The 27,549-nt window shown below is 47.6% G+C and overlaps 1 protein-coding gene across 1 annotated transcript; it reads left to right on the plus strand.

Moving 5' to 3' along the window:
• On the plus strand, positions 1-27,128 carry CRACR2B (calcium release activated channel regulator 2B). The gene is made up of 17 exons (XM_058027150.1): positions 1-249; positions 1,699-1,810; positions 4,714-4,891; positions 7,075-7,221; positions 7,499-7,589; positions 7,719-7,811; positions 10,688-10,875; positions 11,537-11,608; positions 12,039-12,093; positions 15,974-16,053; positions 18,373-18,667; positions 18,832-18,973; positions 19,203-19,284; positions 21,596-21,710; positions 23,168-23,275; positions 23,975-24,051; positions 25,058-27,128. The coding sequence occupies exons 1-17, from the start codon at positions 37-39 to the stop codon at positions 25,140-25,142; spliced, it is 2,133 nt and encodes a 710-aa protein (XP_057883133.1). The 5' UTR covers positions 1-36; the 3' UTR covers positions 25,143-27,128.
• The last annotated feature ends 421 nt before the right edge of the window (positions 27,129-27,549 follow it).

Consider the following 27,549-nt stretch of genomic DNA (forward strand, 5'->3'; position numbering starts at 1 on the left):
GTTTGGCCCTGCCTGGGGGAAGAAGGCTTTGAGAAGATGGAGAACCAGAGTGGAGTGCTCTTGGGATATGTTCGCTGGGAAAGGAAAGAGGAAGGGGGTGAGGAGGATGGGGTGGCTCCTCGTGTTTCTCCTCCCAGCCAAAGGAGCAGACTGGAAGATGTGCAGGTGGAGATGCTTGAGAAGGCAAGGGAGCTCTTCCAGCTGTGTGACAAGGATGAGAAGGGTTTTATCACCAAGGTGGACATGCAGGTGAGGGAAAAAAATTCTTCCTCTGTCCTGGGAGGATCTGTAAAGTCATGGGTGGCAAAACAGGGGACAATGTGGCATGCCTCCACTCTTGGCAAGTGTGGGTGTACATGTGGCTTCTGTCTTATTGAGATTTCTAAGAACCAAACTCTGGCACAGACACCTGCTAGGAACTAAAATTCCCAGGAGGGCCTCACACTTCCAGGGAATTCCTGAGACAAGTGGGACTGTAATTCAAAATTTTTAAGGAATGCATAAAATAAAAAAAGTTCTGACTGTTCTTACAAATATCAGGTATGTAGTGGATGGGAAATCTGGATGGAAAAAAATAATCTTTGGTCCAATTTAAAAAGAACCCCAAAACAAGCCCCCCCCAAACCTACACAATGAACAATGCATCAACCTCTCTAAAAAAAGTTGAGATGACAAAGTTATAAAATCATAGTTAAAGCCTAATCCAAAAACTTACCTTAGACCTGAACTATAGCTTTGCTCTACAGTTATGTGTTTTGCTGCTTTCTGTTACAAAAGTTCTTGTTAACAAATTCCCTGTAGTTCTCAGTGACTTTTGTTTTAAAAGTTTATCAGCAAGGTTACATGTGGATTGTTTTTCTCCTGCCTCATCTCTCCCCACATCTATAAATAACACTTGACTGGTCCATGCTGCTTTAAATATTGACTCATTTTGCTTTGGGTTGTGTGATGCCTAATTTTTATAGCTATATTAATACATTTTTATTAAGTTTTTATGTGATGCTGCATGTTTAATGGACAGTTAGGAGGTTTTAGCCTACACCCCTTTGTTATTTGTTTCTTTGGGTGCCCCTCTGCACTAGGTGCTGTGGATGTGCATTATGAAGGGGAATTGTTTTGCTCCTTGTTCATGGGAGTAGTGATACAGTCCCAGCAGGCAGAAGGTGACAGCACAAAGCTAACTCAGTGTTACGGACTGGACATTTCCTTTAGGATCTGCAAGAGCTTGGAACTGAATCCAGATATCCACCAGTCTGACCTCCCTCCCTGGCCAAAGAGATGGAGCTGGTGCCTAGTGTGCCCAGAGCTCTCCTGGGAGCAGTGGTCACAGGAGGCTGGCAGTGCCACCTCTGAGCAGGAGTGGAGGGAGGCAGGCAGTGAGCTAGAGACAGTGGCTCTGTAGTGGGGGAGGAAGCAGGTTGAGCTTTCTCCAAACAAAATAACCTGAAATTCCCTCTTTGAAGTCCTGGTTGAATCATCCAGTAATGGAAAAAGTCAATATATCAATGACTCCAGACAGGTGTTTGTGTCATCACTCCATCACTCAGCTCTACAGGCAGACTGTCACACCCTGGGCAGGATGCAGTGCTGAAAGGGGACATTGCTGTGGGCCAGAGCTGAGGATGGCAGGGACACTCACAAGGAAGGAAGGAAGACTTGAGCAGTGCCTCCAGTTTGTGCATTCTTTTATCTTTGCAGCGTCTCCAGAGTGAACTCCCCCTAACCCCTGAGCAGCTGGAGACTGTTTTTGACAGCTTGGAACAGAATAACAAAGGATACCTGACACCTGTGGAGTTCAGCATGGGTCTAGGTAAGGACTGCACAGAGGCAGAGGAAGGAAAAAGCCCACCTGTGCCTGGATGTTTTATATTGGTAAGAAAGACAGTGCAGTGGTTCTGCTGAAGCTGCCCCATGCCCATGTGAGCATCGTTGGAGAGGGTGGGTGTGTATCCCCCTCCTGGAGGCTTTGTGCTGCCTGCCTGCTGGAACCAGTCACAGAACATCTCCTGCTGGAGAGGGTACATGCTGCAAACTGTGCCTGGCTATCTGATTGGAAAGTTGCTCATCTGCATGGAAGTACATCTCTTGTCCCCAGCTGGTAGTAGTGCTGTTCAAGGGCATTAGTAGGAGTCTTGTTGGTAGGTTAGAACACTGGCAAATAAGCCATTGCTGCCTTCTTACTGCTGTCTTTTCCAAACACCAGGAGAATGCTAATCCTTGACCTGAGTCCTCACCTAGCAGCACAAGTGCTCATCTGCCTTGTCAGCTCTCAGAAAATCTGCACCTCTCAGTGCCTTCCTTGGACATGCAGAGGTGTTAAGTGGATCAGGTCAAAGCAAGGTAGTCTAGGGTTTTCAGAAGTGATGGAAGAGGCTCCTGAATTTTGCTCTCCTGATTGCTCAGTTTGTGTTTGCTCCTAGCTTTCTCACAACTTGGGAGAGAGGGCTTTTTAAGGCTGCAATTTGAATGGTCAGAAATGGCCACCATGAGAGGAGAAGTTGCAAAGATTTCCTTTAAATAAACCCAGTAACTTGTGTCTTGGCCCAGCCTGTACAGGGACTGCTTTATTCTGCTGAGTGCCTGCTGACTAAACCTGTTCCTGCCCTGTGCCTCTGCCTGTCCTTCTTGTCTGGTTCCACCTCCTTGGCAGAATCAAGAGTCCTGTCAGGAGTGGGGGCATTCCAGTCCAGCACTACATGTAGCAGGTGAATGGGCTCAATTTGGGCACATTGGCATCCATGGTGCCCTCTCTGTTATGACTTGGTTACTCCCAAATCTCATTGTATGAGTCATTTGTCCCATGGGCATCATGAGGGCCTGTGCCTCAGTGCCATTGCTGGGAGAGGTAGGCAAGTTTTCTCTTTGTGTCAGGTACCACCCTGTGCTGGCAACCTGGCTCCATGGCACTTGCTCCAGTCTAGGCAAAGCACCTAATTTCTGCATTTCTTTTCTTTATGGTTATTCTTTGTGTCTGGCATCACGGAAATCCTTTTCAGACTGACTTTGGCCCTAACTCAAGAGTTTGGCCTGGCTGTATCTCTTATGGAGTGTGCAGGAGCAAATCAAGGGAAAGCAGTTCAAGCTGCAATCAAGTCTGCTTCTTGAGAGGGCTCCTTGCTCCTTCTAGGATATCAAAACAATCTTCAGATCATTCTCTACCTCAATTTTCCCATCTCCATCTCAATTTTCCCATCTGTAAAAGAGAAATAATGAGACATAATGACTCTTTCTCAAAAGCAGACATCAAAAGTGCTTAATCTGAACCATTCTCCTTAATTAGCTGTCTGATCATCAGGTTTTAATTAAATAGGGCCTGGATCTCCACATTGCAAGTTTTTTTACAGCACATTTTAAGAGTGGGAGAGAAACAGCTAAATTCTGGGTTTATGGAGGTAAGAAGAGGTAAAGTTGAGTCCTTGAAGTATAATAACAATGGATATTTTTCCCCTTAGAGTAGCTTCATGTTCTCATCTGTGCTCTGTGAACATCCTTGACTCCTGGCCTCGTAGCTGGGATGTCATTTCTGCCTTTTGAACCAAGCAGATGTATTTTGGAAAGGAAGAGTACCTCCTGCTGAAGGCCTGGCCTCTGTATATGGATGAGGGGCTATGTTTTGGATAGGATTGCTGGGTTTGTTTCTTTGAGAAAGATTTGTTCCCAGCACCGGTATTTGTCACATGCCTCGCATAGCAGGAGTTTCTCGTGGCATTCTCAGCACGGAACAATCCCGATAGCTGGAGGCCGTCTGGACGTGGGACGGGGCAGGAGGAGGTGCTTGGAGGGCGAGTTCATCCTGCTCCGCACAATCCGAGCAAGAGGCAGTCCTTGTTGCGGAGCGCTTGGCTCAGAACGGAGGGTATTGAGCCCCTCCTCTCCTGTTTTTAAGCGGAGGAGCGGCAGCATGGTGCAGTCCGGGGCCGGGCTCACAGGCGGGAGTGGGAGCGCGGCTGAGCCCCGAGCGCCGCTCTGTGCAGCGAGCTCCGGCCCCGGGCGGTGCTCATCGGCACGCGGTGTGAGCGGAGCTCATCGGCACACGGTGTGAGCGGAGCCCCGGGCGGAGCTCATCGGCACACGGTGTGAGCGGAGCCCCGGGCGGAGCTCATCGGCACACGGTGTGAGCGGAGCTCATCGGCACACGGTGTGAGCGGAGCCTCGGGCGGAGCTCATCGGCACACAGTGTGAGCGGAGCTCATCGGCCCGCGGTGTGAGCGGAGCCCCGGCTGGAGCTCATCGGCACACGGTGTGAGCGGAGCTCATCGGCACACGGTGTGAGCGGAGCTCATCGGCACACAGTGTGAGCGGAGCTCATCGGCACACGGTGTGAGCGGAGCCTCGGGCGGAGCTCATCGGCACACAGTGTGAGCGGAGCCTCGGGCGGAGCTCATCGGCACACGGTGTGAGCGGAGCCCCGGGTGCAGCTCATCGGCACACGGTGTGAGCGGAGCCCCGGCTGGAGCTCATCGGCACACGGTGTGAGCGGAGCCCCGCATCCCGCGCTGGGCTGGCCGCCAGGCTCAGTCCCAGCCCTGCGGAGCGGACACTGACATCACTCGGGACGTCAGAGCGGAGGCGCTTCACTGACCGGAGCTGTATCCTGCACCGGCAGCATGCACGAAGCTTCTGGAGCTCTGTCAGGCTGCCATGTAAATAACAGCTCATTCAGTGACATCCAATTTGACTTTATTTATTCTTCTTCTCTTCACCTTCCCCCAGGAAAGTTAATAGGGATTGAATTGTGTCAAGGGGCTGGGAGAATGGATCACTCCAGACACGAGGAGACCTTTGAGTCAGGCTGGTCAGATGACTTGGACCCTGCAGATGATGATGATGATGAAGAGAAACGATTCTGTTCCATGATGGAGCAGCTTGGAGCAGCCCAGTTGTTTGAAGAGTAAGTAAGGGAGTCATATGGCATTGCTTCTACCCTGTTTTGATCTTGCAGTACCAAAACTTAGTACCAGAAAAGATCAAAGAGGTGAACTGAGCTGCCTGCTCTCTGAAGCACTGCTTGGGCTCTCTGCACTGCTGCCTTGGGTTTTCATGCGCTTGGTAGCAAATGCAGTGCAGTCTGGGTTTCCTCATTGGGTACCAATTCCTTTTAGCTCAGTGCTTTTCACAGTTTCCCGAATTCAAGTTCATAACACAGCTGTAAAATGGAACAGCTGGTGGCATACAAGTCCAGTACAGGCAGCAAATGAGAAGAAGCATGTGAGGGTTAGCTGAGGTAAGGGGGATGAGTGTGCTCTCTGTTCCAAAATGGTGTGTGACTGTTCACATATTTTCAGACAATCAGTTCCAAGAGTCTCTGTGAAGGATCTGTGCTCAAGGAGCTGCTTGGGACTGTGCTGGTCTTGAAGAGTGTGAAAGGCTAAACTGGCCAAAGGGGTGCTCCTGTGGGCCTTGAGACTTGGTGCTAATGCCCTTGCATGTAGCCCCAGTAGAGTCTGCAGGCCCCAGTGTCATCCAGCTTATTTTTAGGCTTTCCAACATGAGGCATTATGCATAATTGTTCTTACTGATGCACATCTGCAGGGCCTGGGATGCCCAACTGCATCTGTGGCTGTCCTCCCTTTCAGGCTTTGTACTCCAACTGTGTTGCCATTGTGCAAGAAGCAGTCCAGGTTAGCGAAGGAGGTGGACAGGATTGGAGACAGAAGCTGAAAGTGATGGAGTTTGCTGCTTTCAGAGGCACATCTGTCACAAAACAGACTTTTTCCCCCCCTTATTTTCATTGTGATGCAAAGCACCTGCATGTTTTAGTGATAAACAACTTCTGTCTGGAAGAAATTCTGGAAAGCTGTTAGTCTTCAAACAACAGGATGACACTGAAAGGCCATGTTACTGTTCTGGGAAAACAGTCTCTACTGTTTATAAGTCTGCTTTGAGAAGCAGAAGTGCAAAGTGGAATTATCTTGTGTTTTATTTTGACCACTTACTGGCAGTTTTATGCAATGAGTTTAGTAGCTACTACATGTCACATCTTTGTGCTGAACCAGCTGTTGTAAAGCAGTTATATCAAACAGAAGCTAACTGGGGTGAGAGCAGGAATATGAAAAATTGTCACTGCTTTCTCTAGAAAGAAATAGTTTCATTTCCTAACACAACTCAATATGTTCTTTTATTTCAAATACGAAGATCTGATGAAGTGCTATAACTTTTTAAACTTGGGACAGAAAAAGAAGGCTGTCATGCAGTACTGGCAGAGGAAATCAAAAGCTTTTTGGTTGGTTTGTTTTGCTTGTGTGTTTCCCCAAAGAATACTAAGAGAGACAAATACATAGACAAAGAAAAATAGCTATTTGGATACTGACTATAGGTATAATTATTCTGTATATTTCAAGGCAGTTTTTCCGAAGTGTTTAATGATTAAAAAAAAAACCTAAAGAAGCTCTTCCCTAAAAGGAAACGTGAAGTGATGTCTGCAGGCTTACAAGACACTTTGGGAATGAAGTTTGGAGGTGCTGTGTTCAAGTTGCGATAAATTAAATGTCAAAAGAGTGTAATCATTATTGCAGGTTCAGAAAAAGACATCTTTGGTTTTCCAGGGCTTCCTCCGTTGTTATCCTGATGTGACACTTCAGCAAATTTGCATCTTTTTTTGTGCCTCGGTTTCCAAACCTGTAAAAAAAAAAATAAGGAGGAGTGTAGCAGCCACCAGTACAGTCTGAGTGTAAGAAAAACACCAGTGATGTGTGATGTGTGCTAAACTTTGTGTGTTGTAACAGTTTGACCATAACCCACAGCAAATTTGCTGAATATTCATTTCTCCAAGTCTTAATGTAGACATCAAATTTATCTATGAATATTTGGAAAAGCAATCATTCTATATTTGCTTCCTAGATTATTTTTCTTTCCTTCTTGCAGATGACTTCCTTTATTTTGACCTCACAATAGATCCCACTCCACATGCATGCTCTGTCACTGTCCAGTTTCCCTCTCTGCTGTAATGGTGTAACAGAGATCATCACAGGAGAATGGCAGTCTGTCCTGAGTGCATGTTGGAGCTGGAATAACAGTCCGTGGGATGACACAGTAACTCTCTTGCTTTCCTTCTCTCCTGTGTGCTTGCTGCAGCCCACATGAGATTCGGGAGCTCTGGGCTCGCCTTCGGAAGGAGCGTCCAGAGCTCTTATCCAATTTTGAAGAGTTCCTGTTGCGTGTTTCCTCGTACATAAAGGAGGTGAATCATGAGAAGGAGTCTATGGAGCAAGCTTTGAAGAGGTAAGGAGAATGTCATGGCCATTTGTGCCAGGAGCTGATGCTTGGATCCTGTCTCAGATGCAAGGAAAGACTGGATGCACCAGTAAAAAAGATATTTCTTGCTGTAATAAAATGACTGTATCTTGGTCTGTTCCCATGGGTTTGCTCTCTCTCACCCCTAACATTCAGTCTGGTTAAAATCCCACTCAGTGACACACAGCTGTTAGTAGAAATCTGTTTCCACCCTCCTCTTTCCTTTCTTTTGCCCTCCTGACCTGTGTGCTCCTGTGTTTTGTAGGAAGGAGTCAGATCATGATCGAGAAGTCAGGTGCCTTTATGAAGAAATGGAGCAACAGATCAAAGCAGAAAGGGAGAGGCTGGTCTGCCAGGTACTTTCTCTCTCTCTCTTGGCTTGAAGGCAACCTTCCTTTGTTCTGAAGTAGAGGTGGTGGCTTGTGTGGCCAAGGAACAGCTCTGTGCTGGGTGCAGTGCACAGCTCTGTGTCTTTACTTCTGCAGGAAGCACTGAGGCATGACAGGAGTAACCTGCTCCAGAAGGAGCTGCACAACAAAGAGCAGGAGCTGGAGAAAATCCTCTACCGCCAGAAGAAGGTAATGGCATCCAAATCCTTTCTAACAAAGCACATTCCCCTTTGCTTCTTTCTGCTCAGGCATTTTCTAATGGAAAATGGTGCTCAGCTGCTGAGGGTTTGGCACTAGATAATTTGGCTCTAGCTAGTGAAGTCCTCTCCTGTCTCTGAAGGTGTTGAGATGGTTTGTCAAATAATTGGTTTGTCTTCAGCTGCAATGCTGTTCTGTGAATGTTTTGTTCCTGCATTTTCTTACCTGCTTTGTGTTCTGTTAGCACAGTCTTCCTATCAATTGTACAGTGCTGGCAAGGAAAATGGGGTAAAATTTTGAAAGTTGTGAGTTTGAAGCTTTTTGCAGTGTGTAAGGAAGATGTGTGTGGACATACAAGAGCCATATTTCTCTAGGTTTTGTATTCTGTCTACTCCAAAACTGTTCACCTGGAGTGAACAGTTCTGTGACACTTAGAGAGGTACATATTGTATACTTGCATTTGGGCACTTGATGACATTCTCATTGATCAGTCACATAAAAGATCAAAGCACAAGCTTCCCTTTAGCCTGCCATCCCCAGCATGGACATTTGTGTGGAATGGTCCATTCCAGATGTCTTTTTCCTTGGTGTCTCAAGAACTGAGATGTGGCCCCCACAGAAACAAGTCGTGGCAGGTACCTGCAAGATGCTGGGGACCAGGGATATCCCAGTTGGATACCCAGCTGTAATGTGGATGAAACAGGACTTCTCTGAAATCACCAGCTCATTGTTCAGCAGCTGGAAAAGCCAGCACAACTGAGGTGCCACCAGGAAGGATATTGAGAATAAGATAGAGGATATGGTTTTTCTGCTGCCCACATCTTGGATGTGCCTCAGTGTGTGCAGTTCTGATCTCCTCTAATTCCACTGTGTCCTTCTCAAATGCGAAGATACAGAGTGCTAATATTATTAAGAAAAAGGAAAACTTGCCTCAGGAAGAGAAACCAGGAAAGTCTAGAATTTTGGGTTTTGGAGAGAAGGAGACTGAGGGAAGATGCACGTGAGCTTTATGAACTCAGAAAAGTGATGGATAAGGTCCACACCAAACTGTTATTCCCCAAAGGTGAGGGACCCTCAATGAGACCAGTATGAATTTGATTTAGAAGAACACACTTCTTTACACAGAGATCAGTGCTAGACTTTTGGCCCCAAGAGGTAGGCAATATCAGCAGTTTAAAAATTAATTGGACAAACAAATAGGCTTGTAAATATTCATTTGAAGGAAGAATAGTCAGAGATGAGGCCTCTAGCATCCCTAGTCCTGGGACTATAGATGGGTGGGATATATGGGGGGAGTGAACCATAGTTAAGAGCTCAGCCATGCTCTTCCTAGGTAGCATCTGCTCTTGCTGAGGGTCAGAGCTGAACACTTGGGCTGCACGGACACTTGCTGTTACTCAGTCAATTCTGGTGCTCTTAACTGAGCTGTGTGGATGATAGGGTCCCTCTTGTGGCCTAAGACCAGTACTGTGAGGGTGCTGTTCTACAGCATCGCTTCCAAGGACAGACCGCATAAACGGGAGAGTTGAGTGTGATGGTGGCTTTTTAGGGAGGGGCTGGTGTGCTTTATTTAATGCCAGTTCCTTGGCTTATTGAAGGATCCGAAGCTGTAAGCAGGGCTTGCTGGTTTTCAGTCTCAACTCCACTGCTCAGCACATGTCGTCTCGCTGAAGTATTCCCCAGTGTCCGCAGGAGTGGAGGACTCCAGGCAAAGCTGGGTGTGGCTTGCCCTTCTAGCCTCAGTGAGGAGGGAGGTGAGGCTTGTGTTTCAAGGAACCTGGGAAACGTCAGATCTATTCATTCCTGCTCTTGACAGTTGTACATGTGTGCTGGCAGAGAGGAGAGTAGCAAGAAAAAAAGCATTTTATCTCCTGCCATGGTGTGCTGCTTTATTTTTCTTTGAGAGGGAGAGAAAGTAGGCTGAGAGAAAAGACAAGCTGAAGGTGTAAATGTGGAGGCTGACTCTGCCACCTGCTACCCCGATCAGACCTGACTCCTGGTGTTTCTCTCTAGTTATGAGCATGGATTGCATGCTTTTATTTTGGGCTGTAAGTTCTCAGATGGGTACTGGAGTTTCTGTGTAGCAGCTGCTTCAGCAGAGGGCCCTGGTTAGCTGGTGTGGCTGGCTGGATATTGCACTGTCACTGTGATCCCTCTTGAAATGTCCTCCTTGTCATCTGAGATGGGCAGCTTTGGCTGCTACATCTGTCTGTCTCTTTCCTAGACTATGCCAGCCATTTGTAAGGAATGGAGTCACTGGCTGAGTACATGGCAGCAGCTTTGAACTTCCCAAATCAGGCTTGGTAGTTGTGCTGGGGGCTTGTGCTGCCTAGAGTGCAGCTGCACCCCAGTGGCTTTTAAATTGCATCTCTAGCCCAAGGTCCTGTCTCTAGCAGGCCACCCAATCACTTCACTTTCCAGGAGTAGTCTGAAATGCCCCTAGCACCTGAATATATCCTCCTTTCAGGAAGCCCCTAAACTAGAGGATGCACTTCAACAACTCTGCTTAGTAAGTCCTGAAACACACAACCGTGCTTCCACCCAAATTTCTCCAGTCCTCCTTTGACCCCCATTTGCACTCTGAGTCCTACAATGCCTGACAGCATCAGGCTGCTCCTGCTGCCTGAAGCACTTCCTCAGCTGTGCCTAATTGCATTGCTTGGTTCCCCAGTGCTGACATGATGAGAGACAATTCCTTCCAGTTCACCTTCTCCAGGCCCCTGGTGGCTCTGTAAACTTAGGGGTTGTTTACCCCCTTCTGCCTCACTGTTTACAACTGCTTTTTCAGCTTGTTTTTACAGTTGTGATTGTAGCACAAAACCCTTCCTCTGTGTTTAACCCCTCCTCTTCCTCCTCTCCCACTGCAGCTGGAACATCAGCTACAGTCACTGAACTCGGAGCAGCTGGAGACACGCGTGCAGAACGAGAGGCTCCGGCACCTGAATGAAAACCTGCTGGAAGAGCTGGAGAAAAGCAAATGGGAGCTGGAGGCAGTGAAGGGACAATTACAGAAGCTCCAGAAAGAGGCTCAGATTGAGCAAGAGCAGAAGGACAGGTGGGGAAAAAACAGGAAAGGCATGGTGTTCATGTAAAGACATGGACAGAGAAAGAAAGGTTGGGCATGCAGTTAAAGAATAATTATCGCTAGTTAGGAGCCTTGGTTTCATTAGAAGATTGCTTGTTACTTTTTGGGGAAAAGAAGAAGCATTACAATGGTCTTATGGGCCTAAATACAGTGTGATGTTGGTGACTCTTGCCTACCTTCTGTGAGAAATGAATATGAGTACAAAAATACAGATGTTCCTCAGCCTAAAGGAGGCTTCTCTATGTATTTTCCAGTTCACCATCCCCTCTGTAATGTTCTCTTTAAAGATCTTCTAATCAATTCTGTTCCCATTTCTGGGTTAAATCTAATAATACCTATATAAAACATTGGGAGGTTTCAGATCTAGATGGCAGTGAGCATCCTTTCCATTTCCAGCAGCTGAGGAAGTGGAGAGGATGAGTTGCCTGCTCTCATGTTGGAGGAGAGCAGGAGAACTCTGGTACAACCCAACCATCCCAGCTCCCAGAACAGTGGTGCTTCCTCTGAATTCTCCCAAGCATAAGGCATGCCTTTGTCTTTGAGAATAGCATGAGTGCCCCTGAGAGAGAGATGTTTGTATTTTCTCTGCCAATAATTTATTTCTCCTTATTTTAAAATACCTTTTGCCCAGGGATGTGTTTAGAGTCTCCAAGAACATGCAGAAAGAGAAACAAAGCCTCCTTCGGCAGCTGGAGCTCCTCAGGTGAGAACTGGTGAAGGCTGGAGGGAAATGCTGAGCTCTTATGCCTGTAAGAGGCTGAGGTTTCAGCACTGTGCTCACCTCTCCCATGGAAAGCTACAGGATTGTATTCAAGCAGTGTTTAGACTCTGCTTGTTTTTCTAGGTCCAGACAGAGTTGTGCAGTTTGGCCAGTTCTGGCACATTACAAGGTTATGTTATTTCACGAGGTAATCCCTCCTCTGGAGGAATTTAGTCTTTCCTGCTGGCTAAGGCAACCATGTAGAGCCCGTGACCTTGGCTGGGATACACGGAAATCCCAACATGTCCAGCTATAAACAACATCTTTATCTCTGTTCCCAAGCTCTCTTCCTGTTCTCACTTTCAAATGTTGGGCTTTACTTAATTTTTGACAACCATCTCATAGTGTCTTTCCTGTGTCTTCCTTTGAGCAGAGAAATGAACAAGAAACTTCGAGATGAGCGAGATGCCTTTGAAGCCAAGAAGCTGGTTAGTCTAAGAAAGAAAACCTTAATTCCCAACCACCCTCCTCTCATCTGCTGCTGTTGCTGTCACCGCTCGGGGGCCTGTCACTTCCACGGGGGACAATGACAAGAGCTCTCGGGCCTGGTGTTGTGCTTAATAGAGACTGTGCAGAGCCTCTGTGTCCGTGCTGGAGGCAAGCTCTGCTGGTTGCTGCTGCCAGCTGCCTGGGTTTAACCCAGGGCATGTTGGCTGGGGACTGTCACACAGCCCTGTGCAGGGCTGCAGTGGGGGCTGCCTGCTGCACGTGTGGCTCTGTGTGTTGAGCCAGGCACTGGGCACATGCAAGGAGGGGAGAGAAGCTGGATGCATCCTGGAGCTGGGTGCTGAGGAAGAAGATGGATTCTCAGATGTGCTGCTGGCTGACTGGTGGTACAGGAGGGTTTTGGAGTTTTTCTGACCCCCTGAGTTTGTAGCAGATGTTTTCAGAGGTTCCCCTGGGGAGCTCCCCATTCCTGTGAACTCTGCTGGGTGCAGCAGTGAGCCTTGTGTCAGAGAACTAGGAGAAAGCAGGATCTCCCTTGTCTGGAACTGTCAATCCCTGGCCTTTCCCAGGCACCAAGATAAGCACAGATATGTGGTCTATTTTTAATTCTTATTATTTTTTCATTATAAAGCTTTTGTGTTCCCAAATGTTGCTTGCACAGCTGCTCTGCCCTCTTGGACCCATCCTTGCCACCATGTCTTTGCCTGCTCTGGGATCTCTGCACTTGAAGGTCTGGAAGTAGGTGACTTGCAGGGAGGACAGTGATAGGGTGTGATAGGCTGCAAGAGCTTTTCTGACTGCTGTGTAAAGGACTCTGGAAGGAAACACAGGGATTGTGCCTGTACGGGAGACAAAATGCCCTATTCAATCCAGAGGTTGGAGTTCTCCAGGTGGAGAGCTGTATAAAATAATGTCAGTAGCAATTTTAGATAGAGGTGAGGCATGTGTGTTTCTAAAATCTGGAAGATTTTTTTTCTTCAGTCTTCATTTTTAAAGCTGCTAACTACATGGATGTACACCAGAGCTTCCTGCTCCCTCTTGGAAAACTCAGCCACTCTGTAGCAGAGTCCAGTGCAAGCAGGCAAAGAAAATGGTTTCTTGTCCTCTTTCCATGTGTTGTGCTTCATCAGCTTGTGGGTTCCTGTTGTGGGTGGGCAGGTGGCCTGAGGAGACCACAGCTCATGTCTGTACCTCTGTGTGTGCACAGCTTGTCTGCTTCTCTGTTCTCTTCTGCTCCCCTGCTAAGACCTGCTGCTGCGGGTGGACCCAAGAGAGAGCCCAGCAGAGAGTCACAGCACAGAGGGGCTGCTTTCTCCCTTCTCCCAGCACTGGCAATAGGGAATGAGGCACAGGGTGAGCTCCAACAACCATTGCTCACCTGGCAAGGCTGTGTCTTGCTGGGCTGTTGAAGCCTGTACTGGAATAAGGTTTTTTCCTTTGGCCGCTCTCGTTTCAGTCCACAGGGAAGCAGGGCTCCAAGGGCTTGCAGAGATGCTGCTATCATGCACCTGCAGAAGGTCTGCTCCCCAGACTGTTTCACAGTAAGGGGGAGAAAAATACTTCTCTGCAAAAGCAAAAAGGAGAGTCTAGCCTTCTAATGGGGATCCCTAGTGTGTGACACACTCTCTGCCAGAGACTATCAGTGATTTTACAGGCAAAAAAGAATCCCAAGGCCTTAATACCCTCTTTTAGTGCTGGGAAGAGTTATTTCTGTGAAATCAAGGTGTGGTGAACAGAGGTTCTTTCATAGCAAAGATTTTGAAGTGGTTGGTCAGAGGAGTTGGGCTGTATGTGGCTGATAACAACCCAGTCACTGCTCCTTTGCTCTTCTCAGTTCCCAGCTTAATACCTTGCTCTTCATAAGAGTTTCTTGCCTTGCCAGGGTGAGCAGACCCTGGCCCCACTGCACTGTGGGGCACTCTCCTGTCCCAGGCAAGAGAGGCTGGGTCACAGATAGGGATATGTGGCTATTTCTGTCAATGTGCAAACCACGATGGGTATTTTTAATACCCAGGGGTTGCAGGTTCAGTTTCACACCCATGACCCATCTGGCTATGGAGTTATGCTTGTATGCTTTTTGTTGACAGAGAAATTTCATGTCTGTTCATCATGAAGAGTGTTTTGGTACTTTGACTACTTTTGACATGTATTTTTATTTCACTGGTAAACCAGAATCTTTCCCTTCCAAAATGCTTGTACATGTGCTGTCGTGGAATCCTTGTCATCATGTGTTACACAGCTGTGATGTCGCATCTGTCCCTTTATCATCCTGGTGAAAAGCCAAATGTTACACAAACCTGGCAGGCCAATAAAGCATGGCAGAACCAATGGTAAAACATGCCCCATTGTTCCTCCTTTCTTACCCAAGTCCGTGCTCTGCAGGCTGCTCCCTCTCCAGGTAAGGTGGTGGCAGGGCAGATAGTGTGGGAGTCCTTTTGCTCCACAGGTGACTTGAAGGTTGTAACTCAGCTCTAGTGGCCTGTAACACAATTTGCTCCTTCTGTGTGGCTAGAGGGTGCCCTCAAGTGAAGCTGCTCAAACACTGAAAACTTGCCCTTCTGTCCCTGCTGGAGAACCCCTGGTTGTCTGTACCACAGCTTCCCTGTATTGACTGGACTGTTTTTATGCACTTGGTGGTCATTTGCCTTGGGAAATTTGTGCTTCACCACTGGGAGTCTGTCAGTGCTGGATTGTTTCTGTGGCTGGAGGTTCTTTACAACATCAGCTCCATATGCAAAAAATGTTTTGTTCTTTCCCTGCAAAAGTTCTAGTTGGGTCAGGCCCTCTGTGGAGTCTTGAGTGTCTCCTTTTCTTAGACTGCATTGCAGTAAAGGTGTTCTGGGAGTTCTGACCAACAGAACAGCTTCCTCATTTTTTTGCCTTTTAAAATAAGCCTTCAATAAGGATTATTGAAGAAATAATCTTTGTAGTCCTCCAGGCTCTGGGAAGCATGAAGGAAGGCCTGTCCAGAGCTGCCTGCAGGTGTTTGGCCAGTTCAAAACTGCTGTGAGAGGCAGATCTGGCAGACTGCAAACCCTTTTTCCTCCACCTTTCCCCCAGAAATAACCACTAAGGACGTGTTAGAAATCTTCAGATTTGCAGACTGAATGCCTCTCCCTTTCCTCTAGTGTCCATGTGATGGGCACCTTTCCATCCTGTCTCTCACTTCACATTTTGTGTGTGTGGCCAGAGCAGTGACTCTGCTGGGAATGGCAGTGCCGCTGTGTGGGGGGAAGAGGGTTGGGAGAGAGGTTGTCCTGCTTTCTCCTTCTCTGAGGAGCTGGTAAATACTGGCTGTAGGAAGTGTTCATTCTGTGGTGAGTAGGAGGAAAGCATGGGGAGGGATGTTGGTGTAAGGCAGAGCATGCACATTGCCCTTTGTAGAGCTGTCTCCTTCCTTTCTTGTGGTTCGTGTGCAGCTCTAGGTAAGTACAGGTCAAGGAAGGATACTAGTAGTGTCTTCTGAGGAAAGGGCAATTGGTCTGCCCCACAAAACATCAGCATAAGAAAGAGGCAGGTAGGGAAAGAGAGATTCAGCTGTGAGACCAAGTAGAGAACAAGCCAGAAAATAAAAACTCTGGCTGGCTAGAGGAAGAATTCAGTTTGGGACATCATCACTTTGATAGATTTTAAAGTGAAGGAGAAAGCAGTAACAGTGATGGCTTCTTTCAGGAATTAAATTATTTGAAGTGAGAAAAACAAGCCCTGTGCTCACCTCTTTCAGCCTTCCAGTGAGGCACTACCACTGTGTGGGGCTGCCAGGGCTCCAGCCTTGCCTCCCCAAAATGCTCTACAGAGGTGGGGAGAGGTTGAATTGGGGCTGTAATCACATTGTTCATTCCTTCTCTTTTCAAATTCCAGGTGCCTCAGAACAGAAATGCCCTATTGAAGAAAGGGTCAGTGCTAGGCAGTTACCTGCTGGAGGACAAGCCTGTCAAACGGTTAGATGGGTGTCTGTGTCATGTCCATGCTGTCAGTCCGTGCCCACTGTGGTGCCCTGTCAGTCAAGCTGTGTCCTGGGGCTGGTTCTCCCACCTTGGTGCTGGCTGGTTGTGGGAGTGTGGTGGGGTGCAGCTTTTCTGTGGCTTTAGCTGTCTCTTGGCATCAGGTGGTGTTAGCTCAGCATGAAGCTGAGGATACTGTTCACTAATTTCCACAGGGAGCTGGCCCTGCTGCTGCTTATGCCTGCAGCAACAGGGGAGCAAATCTAAATATCACCAGAAGGTCTGGGATTGTTAATGGGATGATGGGAGTCACAAAGACTGCCTGTTTCTGAGTCAGACAGCTCTGATGAAATGACTGGATCAACTCCCAAGTGTGCCAGTTTGTCCTCAGGCACAAATCTGCTGGTGCCTCATGCCAGAGTCCATATCTCCGGGGCATGGGAGAGGGCAAAAATTGCACAAGGGTTGGGTTCTTTCTGGCAGCTGAAAGCCTCAAGGAGAGGGCCTGGCTCCAGATGGATTCATCTCCCTCTACACCTATGCAGATGCTCACTTGGCACACCAGGCTCCCTTCAGCCAGGGCAGGCAACTCATCTGTGTGGCCGAGGCCTTTTCTTTTTTTTCCCCACTCTGCATGCAGAATATACAATGACCTGGTTTGGAGCTGGATCTCACCTGCAACTGCTGGCCCCAGACAAGTTTAAGGCAGCACATTGCCCTGTTTCTTACCAGGTCTCTGCAGAAAGTTCCATTGCTGCCCAGTTTCTCCTGGTGCCAGCCAGAGGTGCAGGCCTAGGCTCAGTTTCTTCCAGCTTCAACTCACCCTTAATGCTTGCAATTCTGGTAGTGGCATTTAAGGATTTAGCTCAAGGCTCCTTGGCTCATGGACTTATGGAAAAGCAGGTAGACCCTGGAGAGGGCTGATTCTTGAGCCCAGGGTAGGAAGTTGCCTGGTGAGGTCTGAGGCAGAGCTCCTTCATGGTTGTGTGATTGCCACATTCTGTGCATTGAATTGGATAACCAGGTTCTCCCATCTTCCTCCCCAATTATTTCTTGCGAAGATCCTTCTAGCTGCTACTGGAATAAACCTTCTGGAAAGGCTTAGCAGCTGGAGAAGTTTGGCAATGAAGGTGATGGGAGAAGGGGATTACTTGTTTGCCTCATTCCTGTCCCGGTGCTGTGTCACACCACATTGCTTGAGAAACATGAAAAGAAATCCATTAGATCTCAGGACTTTGTTCAGAGTTTTGTTTTTGTCCCTTTGCTCCCACTAAAGAGGGTCTTGAGACCCCTCATTGTGTGATTTTGCCAGCTCTGGAAGATGGGCACAATTCCCCAGAGCCTGAGACTGTGTCCATTTTCAAGAGGGAGGAGTTCCAGCTGGCCTGGCTCTGGACTGGCATTTGGGGTACATGCAGGGAGGGCAACCAGAAATGTGAGCTCCCTTTCATAGAAAAAAGTGTAGGCATGGCAGCATGTGGATTTTGCAACCCAGATGAAGTTGCTGGAGTGAGAAAGAACAATTGTCTGGATTCCTGCACTGACAGAGGAAAGTTGCAGATGAGATGGGATGTCCTGCCTCTGAAGAGACTGACTGTAGTACACTCTGGTCACTCTAATTTCCTTCCAAATGCAGTCTGCTGGACAGTGAAAGCAATGGAGACATCAGTGGTAGATAAATATCTTCAGCTTAATTCTAGGTCTTCTCATTCCTTGCCTAGTTCTTTAACCATAGAAAACCAGTGATGCTGCCTTGCTCCTCAGCAGTGATTCCAGTACTTTCAATTGGTTATTTTAGGTGTTCTTTGGAAGGTTGTTCCTCCAACTACCACATCAGCTGTACCCCCAGTGCATCAGCCTGTTCTTGTGTGGGCACAGTCTGTTGTCATTTCTTTTCATATGGTATTTAGTAACAAAAATACAGGGGTAATTATTGCTTCTTCCTTTTTTTTTTTTCCAAAAAAAGGGCTTTTGTTTTGTATGTTTTGCCTCCTTTTTTTCACTACTGGGGAAAGTGGTAGGCAAAGAATTCTTGAAAAACCCAAAGTGGCTATTTTTATTAAAATTAATTAGGTATTTGTCAGCACATGAGAGTACAGCACGGCTCTGGTGAGCTCTGCCTCTCTTTCCCTTCCCAGGGGAACCACTGATGCTTTGGTCACAGGGAGTGTGGGGAGTGAATATAAAGAGTTCCTTTGAGAGCTTCATGTACACTAATTGGATTGCATTGGTTGGTTGGGAATTTGCAACCTCCTCCTTTCCCTGTGTCCTCCCCCCCTCCCACCCTGTCTGTGCTGCCTGTGGACGCCAATGCAGACAACTGGCCTCTGCGGACCTTCCCTCCGCCTTCCCAGTGGACGTGGCAGTGGAAGAACCCAACAGAAAGAACTGTAAATACTTCCCAGGCAATGGCGTTTGGATGAAGACAGGAGAAGGAGGCAACACAAACTTTGGAGAGAACAGCAGAGATGAAGAGAGATGGCCCTTGGCAGCAGATCCTGAGTGGTTTAAGATGACTTTGAAGGGTGATTCTGACTGCAGAAAAAATGCAGATGGCCTAGATGCTGCTCCACTGCCTCCTCGAGCCCAGCCTGTTGGCACTGAAACCAGGGTGAGTGCAGTTACCTCTGGGGTAATTCCTCACATACCTGCTAGGGTTGGTGTCTGACTCTCTTCCCATCAAACTCCAGCTCCACAGTGCAGGGGTCTAATCCCTGAATCAAAGCACTGCCTGCAGCTGAGCTCTTCAACACCTTGTGCCTTTTTCCATTGTAGCTCCAAGCTCTGGAAGCAGCCAGCTGTTCCCCAGACCGCATCTTTAAAGTGGTGTTTGTGGGGAATTCTGGTGTTGGGAAGAGTTCCTTCATCCACCGCTTCTGCTATGATAGGTTCTTGGCTGAGCTCAATGCAACCATTGGTAAGTAATAGGGTGCCTGCTTCATCTGGACAAGGAGGGTGGGAAAGGCAGCCTGAGAAAATGCTTTTTTGCCTATATTATAGCCCAGCTAGAGAGTAAAGATGGTCCCTCTCCCAGTATTGAATCAATCTTGCAATTTCCCTGAACTAAATGGAGTTTGTCTGGCCATTGTAATGGCAAGCTGCTCTCTCCCCATCCGACCTCATAATCATTGTCACATTCCTGACAGGTATTGATTACCAGGTGAAGAGTCTAATGGTGGATAACACCCAGGTTGCCTTACAGCTGTGGGATACAGCTGGACAAGAGAGGTAAGTGATTTCTGCCGGGCTCAGTGGAGGAAGTGCATGCAGCTGGTTTCTGTTCCTGGGGGAACTATCAGCCTCAGAAGGATCAGACAGGTCATGACAGCTATTCCAGTGCTGAAACTGCAGCAAAGGTCTGCTCCAGAGATTTCTAGAAGCTGTAACTGTGAAACAGGGCTTGGGGAGATCATTCTGATGGCTGACAGAAAAGTAGTTTTCTGTGTGTCTGACCTGCATGCTTGTGGCTCCAAGCAATCCGTCCATAGATGTATGTCATGGGGTTCAAAGGGTGGAAAGGACTGTGAACCTTTCCAGGTCTGATTTGGCTGTCAAAACTAGCTGAATTAGCATGACCTGTGGGGAAGGTGATTTGAACTACCCTGCTGGACTCTGTCAGTGAGGCTATTGGCCCCTTTCGCTGTCCCTTCTGCTGATAGACTTGTGGATGTGATAATCCTTGGTAGAGGGGTTGTACAGCATTCTGTGACAGTGAACACTTGCTCCCCATTTGAAATCCTCTAGTTTTATCCTCTGGGATATCTCTAGATGTTACCAGCAGTGTTGGTGAGGACAAGAATAGCAGAGGACACATTTGACCCTTATCTGCTACTAGAGATCAAGGCCCATCACTGGCTCCATGTAAATTACATTTTATGTAGGACATAATTCAAAGCTTAAGATAAGAAGCTATTTCAAGAGGACCATGAACCTCAAGAGCCTGACAAAAATAAGCACTGGGTGTTTTGAGCTAAATATGTTATGGGGGCAGGCCTTCAGGGGGCAGCCAAGGTCATGGGAATATTCTAATCCTAAACTGTGCCAATGATGCTGTCTGTCTCAGGCAGCTAGACTGTGCAGAGCTGGTGGGAATGTACTAAGTAGGAGTATCTATTGAAAAGCAACTCTCTCTTCCAAAATCAGGCTTCACGCTGAAGAAATAGTTATTTCTGAGGGGACTCCTGTGGTTATTTTGATGCTGAAACTGAGCAGTAAGGGGAGTTGCTATGACATAAAATGTGACATTTTATTGAGGCCAGATTGCAGCAGAGACCAAATTCAAGATATTGTCTCTGCAGAAGGACCTTTACCACAGGCCCCTGCAGCACTAGCAGGTCTTAGATGTGTACCCACAGGAGAAAGCTCGGCTCAGTGCTGATACCAAATAGCAGACCTGGGAAGTAGAAAAAGATTTTTCTTCTTCTATAGGAATATTACTTCTAAATAGAGGTATTCAACTGTAAATATCTAAGGAAGAGATGGAAGAACCCCTTGGAACATGCAAGGAGAACTCCTTGGTGACTTTCCTGAGACTTATGGATGCTACCTTTGATGGTTCTTCTGGAGCATCTTGCCTGGCTGGCAGTTCCAGAGGTGCACCTTGATTGCCAAAGACAGAGTCTGTGCTTTCTCAGTTGGGTAGGTGCCAGAATATTGTAGTAAGAAAGAACAGGCTCCAGGCAACTATCTGAAGAGTACAGGAGGGTAACAGCTGTAGATTTTCTTGGCTTGTAAGATAGAGTCTGTTGTTCTGGCAGGGCTGAAATACACAGCTCTCTAGTGAGATCTCAGGACTTTTGCTACATTTATTAATTCCCAAATTACATTGTTAATTCCATCAGTTTGCAATCATTGTGGTTATATCATGGCTCTGTCACAAAGTGCTTACAGATTCCAAGGTTTGGGTTTGTTGTTTTGGTTGCTTGGTTTGGGTTTTTTTGTTTGGTTTGCTTTGATTGGAATTTATTCACAAAATATCAGCCTGTGGTTTTAAATGGTACAGACAACAAAAAGTAGATGCTGGCAGAATTTTTTCCTGGAAGTTGTGTTTAGCTCCTGATTTTTTTATGTGTAATGCCATTGGTTTATAGATTCAATAGTGGAAACAGACTGTACTGATGCTGAGTTCTTAATTGCTGTTTTGGCAGCCCTGGGGCAGGCATTACGCATGCCTAGTTAGTTCTGTGGTGCAGCTTAGTCTGCAGATTCTTCCAGACTATAGAGAAAGATCATGTTTTCTCCATCAGTTTCCCTTTTAATAGGAAATTACTTTTTCCTGTCCCACCCAAATAGATTCATCTGCTTCTTTCTTTCTGACCTGCAAAGGTCTTCCTTCTTGCTTTCTCAGCACCGTGCATTGGCAAGATTCCCACTTACCCATGGCTGCCTGGCCTGTCTCAAAGGTGCAGGGATGTGCCACCTGTGTGTAGACAGCAGCCCTGAGGGACACATCACACACAGGCCCTGCAGAGAGCCTGCACTGACAGACAGACAGTCCCGGCCGTGGTTCTGAGGGTGCCTTTGGTCTGTGTGGGCGCAGGTTCCGGAGCGTCACCAAGCAGTACTTCCGGAAGGCGGACGGGATCCTGGTCATGTACGACATCACGGCCGAGTGCTCCTTCGTGGCCGTGAGGAACTGGATGAGCAGTGTCCAGGTGAGAGCGGGACCCGGCCTCCAGTGCTGCTGCTGCTCCCTTGCTCCAACACTGCCTGGAAGGGACGTTTTTCAGTGCCCCAGGAAGTCCTGTTGACTTTGTGAAGCTGAGTTATCAAAGCAGATGCCTGTGCTGGTCAGTTTGGAACCAGAGGCTTTGTGTGGAGGGTAACAAAGGCAGAGGTAGCCCATTAAATCGGGGAGGGTTGTTTCTGTGGCAGAACATGAGGGGACCTCCCAAAACAGTAGTGTGGGTTTGTAAGCAGCCCGTGTGCACTGGCTACATCTTCTAAACATGGTCACATCCCACCTGTGCTCAGGCAGGGAGCTCTCCTGGTGTCTGGCCTATGCACAGGAAAGGGAGATGGTCCTTTTTATTTCCTTTTTTATTTTAAAATTTGGTAACAATGTATTAATACTGCTGGGTTTCCCCCTGTTTCTTGTTTCCAAACACTCACTAAAAGCATTTATCTGTGGCTTGTATCTTCTTGGGGACACAAAAATACCTCTCTTTAAAATTTAAATTAGTTGTGTGTAGATGGTCAAGAGGTGAAGGCAAATTTTCAAGGGCGGTTTTGTTTTGATTGTGCTGAGTCTCAAAAAACCCAGATCTCAGTGGAATGAGTAAGTATAGGTTGGAGGATTCTATCACTGTTAATTTCCACAAGCCTGTTGGGGAAAAAAACAACCACTTATGTCTTTGGACTCTAAAAGATCAAATGTTGGGATCTTCAAAACTAACCAGCCTCTGAAAATCAGGTTCCTTTCAGGAGGAAGTTTAAACTGAGTGCACAGAAAATCAAACCACGTGAAATCCGTATATTTTAATCTGTCTCCTTTTCCTCTCCCCATCTGTGCATTTATTTTGTTTTGAAGCTGTTCAGGTTTTGTGTGCCATGCAGAGCACTTGAATGTGAAAATAACTTTGAGCCTTGTTCTTACTCTGACCGTGCTCTAGTGAGCCAGTGGAGCTATAGAAAGTTTGACCAGAGGTAAGGGGCTCCAGGAATTGCCTAGGAATAACAGTCCCTACAGAGACAGTTTACAAGGGATGAAGATTGGTTAACTTGTTTGGCCAGTGGATTTTCAGCAAGGGATCATTGAGTTTAGGACAGCACATCAGGCACTGTACTGCACATACAAAAAATACTGAGCTTATATAGAAGATCTGCCAGATCATAAATTCCGAAATGCCTATGGGGCAAGGTGCTTTTCTTTAGGCTTCTTGTTTTCCTGAGAGGCATTTAAGTCCTGTCTCTCCTCTGTCACTGTCCCAGCTCATACCAAACATTTGGAATGTTACCCTAGTTCAAGCTTCCCTTCACAAATCCCTGGGGCTATTGAAGGAATTACCCTTTAATGGGCCTGATCCTGCTGCCACTGAAGGTCTTGTTTGCTTGGGCTGGAAGGATCTGCTCTGAGGGGCTGGGTCTCTAGGGGTCTTTATTTCTTTTGCAGGAAGGAATAGAGGATGGAGCTGTGGTGTTTCTGCTTGGAAATAAATTGGATGCTGTGCAGAGAGAGACCCGGAAGGTGCCCAAGGTGGAGGGGGAAAGGCTGGCGAAGGTGTGACTCAGTGCTCTGCTGTTTGACGTGCTCTGCAGCCACCCTCCAGCTGTGAGCAGGGCAATCTGGCTGGCAGAAAGGCCTTCTTGGAGCCCTTTTCCAGTATGGTACCTTCCCTCCCCCTCCCACCCCCTGTTCCCTGTTTCTCCAATGTGGACAGGTCCCTCTGGTCCAAGGGAGGATGGGGTGGTGGCCTGTATGTGGCAGACGATGGCCCTTGAGCAGGCTCACTCTTGGGGCTTGATGCCTCATTACAGCTTTTCTGAGGGGAACATGCATGGCTGATTTCCCATTTGAGGGCTCCCTAATGCAACATCCTGCCTCTTTCCTCACCCCCTTGTCTGCCTGCCTGCTGGCACCTTGGCTCCTGGGTTGGGGGAGACAGGGTTTCAAAGGCTTCCTGCCTTCTGGACTTGCAAAAAAAGGTAAGGGAATCAAAGTACCCTGGACAGATGTTTTCTCTTCCCAAACAACTCCCCCAGTGCTCCCTTCTGGACACTCTGACTTGGCCCCCAGTGCTGAAAAAGCATTTCCTCCTCCTGGGTGGGTGAGCAGGGTAGCAGCCACTCTCCTGGCTCCATCCAGTGGCTCTTGGCAGGGTTCCTGGGGACGAGGGTGGGCCAGCTCCCAAGGCTGTGGGTGAGTGGTGATTGGGGAGAGCTGGCAGTCACTGTGGGTGCTTGCTGTGCTCTCTGGCAGGAGTACAAGGCTGTGTTCTACGAGTGCAGTGCCATGACTGGCTACAACATCATGGAGCCCATGCTGCACATGGCCAGGTCAGTGAGCACGAGCTGTCACCCTGGGACACTTCCCTGGCTGGAGGTGACTGGTGTGGGCTCCCCTGGGGAATGGGCAAGGAGAGGGGGGTGTGAGAGACTGACTTTCTGTCACATCCCAAAAGAGACCTGATTCCAGGTCCTTGTCTTTTGTGCCTGGAGAGCACCAAGTGTAGACTGGACTCTGCACAAAAATCTTCACCTGGTAGAACTGGCTGTTGCAAGATTAGGAGTTCAATTTGAATATTTCATCACAAAAACCTTGAATACTGTCCCAGATTTTAAGCTGGTGTTTTCAGTTTGAAGTCTTCAAGCAGCTCTAAGGGTTCTTTCTCCCCTATCTTAATAAGCACGGTACAGACTGAGCTATTTTAGTGGCAATCATTTTAAAAGGAGGTAAGATACCAGCCAGCTGAAAGAAATTTGCTCTAAAATTTTTAGTTAAAACAGGTAGTTTTTGGAAAAAAAGTATTTCAAATCTTGCAAGAAAACTATCCTTTTCTTTTCTTTTATCTCTTCACATCCTCCTGCATCCTATGTGTTAAAACCACAGCAGGACTTAGCTGTTCATTAACTGGATGGATTTACTTATCAGCTAGGTGAATCACATCTCCCATAGCACGTGCCTTCAGCATGCTTTATTACCATGGTGCTGCCCAAGATGGCCCAGACAGGTGGAGCAAACAACCCAGGATTCTGACAGCAACAGGGGATCTTGGGAATAAGACACAGACCACTCACAGTGGGGCTCAGATGACTAAGCCATGGTACCCCCTCTTGTATGTGCCCAGTTTATTTCCCTGTTCCCTAGAAATTCATGCTCATTCTCTGTGTGTGATTTATGTAGCCCATCTTCCAGAGAAGTTCAGTCTTTGGGCCTGTCACTTCTTGCAATCCTAAATGTAAATCCTAAATGGCTGGTGGAGAGCAAAGGGCAGAGGCAAATGCCCTGGCAGAAAGAGCTCAGTAAGCAGGTTGTGTTCTTGATCCGTGCTGTTCTTTCCAGGTTGCTGACAGCACAAGAAGACAGGCAGAGGGAGAATGCACTGCAGCTGGAGGATATCAGCAGGAGGAAAGGGTGCTGCACATAAAGCACACCAATGTGTCAGCAAGAGACATGTGCCAATGCTGTATCATGAAGCTGGAGGTTCCTTTCAAGCAAGCTGAATTTGATGGTATCAGCTCTCTAGAGGCATGGGATGGTATCAGCTTTTCCCAGTCTGTGAATTTTGAGGCATAAATCAGGGCAAAATGTGCATATTATCTGCACTGTTCTACTTCCCAAGTCTGCATGCAGCCCTGGTCTCTAAAGGCCTCTGCTTATTTGGGGGAATTTGGCTGGTCTTAGCTAGCAGCACAGACTGGGCCTTCAGTCTGGAGAGGTTGGTTCCCTGTAAAGGGATGGAGACTTGTTCCTGTTCTTTCTGGCAAAGAAGTGACCTAGCAGCAGAGAGCAGAGGACACAGTGGGTCTATATTAAATGGCATTTCTATGTAATAGAGAAAGATATTATTTTAAATTTGGGCTAGCTCTAAGAAGTGATCCATCTGTCTCAGAGGGAAGCATCTCCTCTTGGTTCTGCAGTGGCAGTGCTTAGCTGAGAGCCTGTTGTGGTGAGAACACTTCCACCACTTCCTGCAAGATCTGGATTGGGCCCTGGATTTACTGCAGCATTTGGCTGGACTTGTCAATATTGTAGTTAACAGATGCCATCTGTGGTCTGATAGCATGAGTCATCCCACTGGCTTTCATTGCTTTGTCACCCTTATGGACCTTTTCACTGTCCTGTCCTATGTTTACAGAACACAGAGCTGCTGCCCTGGGACCAGCAGGCGCTGGCATGTGCTGCTGATTCATGGCCCCTTGCAGGAGCTGTCTGTACAAACCAGGGGAGCCATATAGAGCCTGTTTTAAGGCTGAATGCTGCCTGTTTCCTCCCATTCCCTTATCCTTTCCTGAAGAATCTCCAGCAACTTGGAACTGCCTTACCCTGGAAGATCCCACCAGAGTGCTTTCAAATGCTCCTGGATGGAAGCACAAGGCAGATGGCTGTGTGAAATGTACCTTTTTCTCTTGCAGGGACCTTGAGCAACAGCCTCACTTGACTGGTGAAGGGCCTGAGTAAGAGCCAGACTGAATCTGTTCCCACTGGGAAGGGGCCTTTTTGTCACTAAGGGGTGGGGCAAAGCAGGGCAGGGGTAGAAACTGTCCCCAGAAGTGCTCCTGTCACCAAAGCTGCCGTGGTGCCTGGGCATGGAGCTTCTGGGATGTGATGCTTTCTGGTTTGCAGCTCAGCAGCTCTCAAAGCCTTGGGATTAAGTGAGATTTTTGTTAGTGCCCTTTCCCCTTTTGTCTTCAAGGCTGTTTCTGTATGTGACTCTGACATTGTAGGCACAAGATGTGATACTGCAGCTGTGACACAGCCCTCAAACCTTGTGGCATAGGCAAGGCCTGTACTTGTCCATGGTCTTTCCTCTCTTGGGATGAGGCAGTTACTCTCAATGTCTGTTTACTGCACAAATTTTGCTGGGAATGTCCCAGGCAGGAAAAGTGCTCTGAGTCACCTACAGACATCAGCATTACAAAGAATTTCCATGGCACCTCCTAGTGCCCTTCTGATAGAAAACAGGAAGTTTTTCTCTGGAAGAGCAGGATTTCTGAGTAAAAGGAAAGGCTAAAAGTAGTGAGATCCTGCTCAGTCCTTACTCTTGGCTGGCTGTGGCTCACACTGTTTAACTGTTCTAATGCCTTCCAGAGACTGGGAATCAGAAAGCTACAAGAGGCCCTGAAGGAACCAGGGTAGCTGGTGAGGAGTCTGGACTAAGACCTACAGTGCTGCCAGGGGAACTGCTCATGTTTGCAAGAAGTGATTTTTGGGAAGGGGAATCCAAGCTAAGGTGTTCTGAACCTGTGCCTCCCACGCTGTGTACACAGCACACCCCAGACAAAGGTGTGAAACACAAACATGGGCCAGTTCTGTGTATTACCTTTATCAGTGCTGTCATACTGCAAAGGCAAGAACCAGCAGGTTCTTTCAATGTACAACCTTAAGTATGTTTTCTTAGTGTGCAAACAGTACAGGCAATAAAGAAATGCTGTCTTACAAGTGGTTGTGTTGAGAGATGTTTTACAGGTGCTGCAGGAGATCAGCCTCCCATCTTCAATCACTGATCCTAGTGTGACCTTCCCTTCTCAAAGCTCAGGAAGTGGCCTCTCCCCCATGGTGGTACACAGGGGGTCTTACAAGCAGGGACAGAGTTAACCAGGAGCCCATGTCTTGGGGGTAGCTCAGAAGAAATTAATCTCCGGTCTTTTTTTTACCTCCTTTAAGCAGCCAGAGCCTGTCCAGCTGATTAGGGAAGGCAGAGCACAGAGGAAAAAAGGAAAGACACTTCCCCAGTGTCTGGGAGTATAGTGCTCTCAGACAGGGATGGGTTCTCACCTTGTTACCATAGAACTAAACCTTTATTTTATTAATGTCCCATGCATCCTTTTCAC

The sequence above is a fragment of the Melospiza georgiana genome, chromosome 6, assembly GCF_028018845.1.
Source record: "Melospiza georgiana isolate bMelGeo1 chromosome 6, bMelGeo1.pri, whole genome shotgun sequence".
NCBI classification, from domain to species: Eukaryota; Metazoa; Chordata; class Aves; order Passeriformes; family Passerellidae; genus Melospiza; species Melospiza georgiana.

Excerpts from the sequence above, each read along its gene's own strand:
- CRACR2B (XM_058027150.1), top strand. The coding sequence starts at position 37 with ATGGAGAACCAGAGTGGAGTGCTCTTGGGATATGTTCGCTGGGAAAGG. Across the intron at positions 7,222-7,498 it reads ATGGAGCAAGCTTTGAAGAG|GAAGGAGTCAGATCATGATC; the intron begins GTAAGGAGAATG and ends TGTGTTTTGTAG. Across the intron at positions 23,276-23,974 it reads AGGGGGAAAGGCTGGCGAAG|GAGTACAAGGCTGTGTTCTA; the intron begins GTGTGACTCAGT and ends GCTCTCTGGCAG.